The 2,250-nt window shown below is 45.1% G+C and overlaps 1 protein-coding gene across 1 annotated transcript; it reads left to right on the top strand.

Annotated features, from left to right (window-relative positions):
• The first annotated feature begins 553 nt into the window (after positions 1-553).
• On the top strand, positions 554-1,587 carry LOC130845866 (olfactory receptor 1L4-like). The gene has a single exon (XM_057723666.1). It carries the CDS (start codon positions 652-654, stop codon positions 1,585-1,587), a length of 936 nt encoding a protein of 311 aa, XP_057579649.1. The 5' UTR covers positions 554-651.
• Positions 1,588-2,250: the final 663 nt, after the last annotated feature.

Below are 2,250 nucleotides of genomic sequence, written 5' to 3'. Positions count from 1 at the left end.
CAAAAACCTAGAATCTGAATATCCAGAACATGTCAGCCAAACAGAAATTCATAAACAAATATGAAGCACATTTTGCTCTGAAGACTGAAGGAAGTCTCATCTGAACTCTGTGGATACTGAGGAGCCCTATTCAATCCAATGCTCACTATTGTCCCATCCCCACTACCACCACCACCACCTCTGGACATATGAGTAGGAGAGGATCCTGATGAGAGGACCTCATTCATGGGGACCCCTTGTGTAAAGGCATCCTGATTAAAGCTGGGACCCAACAACATTTTCCCTTACAGCAAGAAGATAAAACGGGAAGGAGGGGTATAAGGAGTTGAACAAGAAATAACCTGAGAACTATCTTCCCAAAGAGAATTGAGAAGAACTCAGACAGGTTAGGCCGAGAAGGTCCTAAGAACACGTGGTAAAACTTCGGTTTCTCATTTAGGAAGCAGCTTGGAATTGTTTCACTTTCCCCTTGTTGGATTTTACCCCTTAACCTCTGTAGTTCCTTGAAGTAAATATTCCCTAAAATTCTAACAAATGGCATTGGGCTTCCTTTTGTTACAGGCTGGAGATTAGGGAAGAAAGAATCTGGGTCAAATTACACTTCACATCTCTCCCACGGCTCCTCCAAACCCTGACCAGAAGGTCAACAACATGGAGATGAAAAACTACAGCAGCAGCAACTCTGGCTTTACCCTCCTGGGCCTCTCTTCCAACCCCCAGCTGCAGAAACCCCTCTTTGCTGTCTTCCTCGTCATGTACCTGGTCACCCTGGTGGGGAATGGACTCATCATCCTGGCCATCCACTCGGACTCCCAGCTCCACACCCCTATGTACTTTTTTCTCAGCAACCTGTCCTTCATGGATATCTGCTTCACAACAGTCATCGTGCCCAAGATGCTGGTGAACTTACTCTCAGAGACAAAGTCTATCTCCTATGTGGGCTGCCTGGTCCAGATGTACTTCTTCGTGGCCTTGGGGAACACTGACAGCTACCTGCTGGCCTCGATGGCCATAGATCGGCTGGTGGCCATCTGCAACCCCTTACACTATGACGTGGTCATGAGCCCACGACGTTGCCTCCTCCTGCTGCTGGGTTCCTGCACCATCTCTCACTTGCACTCCATGTTGCATGTGCTACTCATGTCCCGCCTGTCTTTCTGTGCCTCCCATGTCATCAAGCACTTCTTTTGTGATACCCAGCCTGTGCTTAAGCTGTCCTGCTCGGACACTTTCACCAATCAGATTATTAATATGACTGAGGCCCTGGCTGTCATTGCCACCCCTTTCCTGTGTATTCTCTTTTCCTACCTGAGAATCATCATCACTGTGCTCAAAATCCCCTCTGCAGCTGGGAAGTGGAAGGCCTTCTCCACCTGTGGCTCCCACCTCGCTGTAGTGGTTTTGTTCTATGGCAGTATCATCTATGTCTATTTTAGGCCCCTATCCATGTACTCAGTGGTGAAGGACCGGGTAGCCACAGTTATGTACACAATAGTGACACCTACGTTGAACCCTTTCATCTACAGCCTGAGGAACAAAGATATGAAGCGGGGTCTGAGGAAATTAAGGGACAGAATTCACTCATAGAAAGAACAACAAGATGGAATGTCATAACTTGGAGATGACCTAAGAGATGATGAGGTTATCCTTCCTTTGTACCCATTTTTCACATGGTACCCAAAGAGGTGATAAGAGATGGTGTTGAATTACAGTAAAAGCATTGAGCTGGAAGCCAGATAACTTGGCCTCTATCAATGACTTTGAACAAATATATGTTCAATCCCAGGCCAAGTACTGTTAGGAATCAGATTTAGGAAAACAGTTTCTCTTTCATAGGCTTGACACTGGCTAGCGCTCAAGAAACAATAAAGTCTAGTTATTTTCTTAAATAAGAAATAACAGCTTTCCCTGCTGGCACAGTGGTTAAGAATCTGCCTGCCATAGCTTCCTCCACAAGAGAGTACACAGCAGAATCAAGCAGTATCAGCAGTATTTCATCTTGTGGAACTGAAAACCACAGCCACAGAAAGATAGAGAAAATGAAAAAGCAGAGGACTTTGTACCAGATGAAGGGACAGGATAAAACCCCAGAAAAACAACTAAATGAAGAGGAGATAGGCACCCTTACAGAAAAAGAATTCAGAATAATGATGGTGAAGATGATCCAGGACTTTGAAAAAAGACTGGATGCAAAGATAGAAAAGTTTTTACCAAAGACCTAGAAGAATTAAAGAGCAAACAAACAGAGAT

This window comes from Hippopotamus amphibius, chromosome 2 (assembly GCF_030028045.1).
Source record: "Hippopotamus amphibius kiboko isolate mHipAmp2 chromosome 2, mHipAmp2.hap2, whole genome shotgun sequence".
Taxonomy (NCBI): Eukaryota; Metazoa; Chordata; class Mammalia; order Artiodactyla; family Hippopotamidae; genus Hippopotamus; species Hippopotamus amphibius.
Note: the sequence above shows the minus strand (reverse complement) of the source record. Positions and strands in the feature narration are given on the sequence as shown.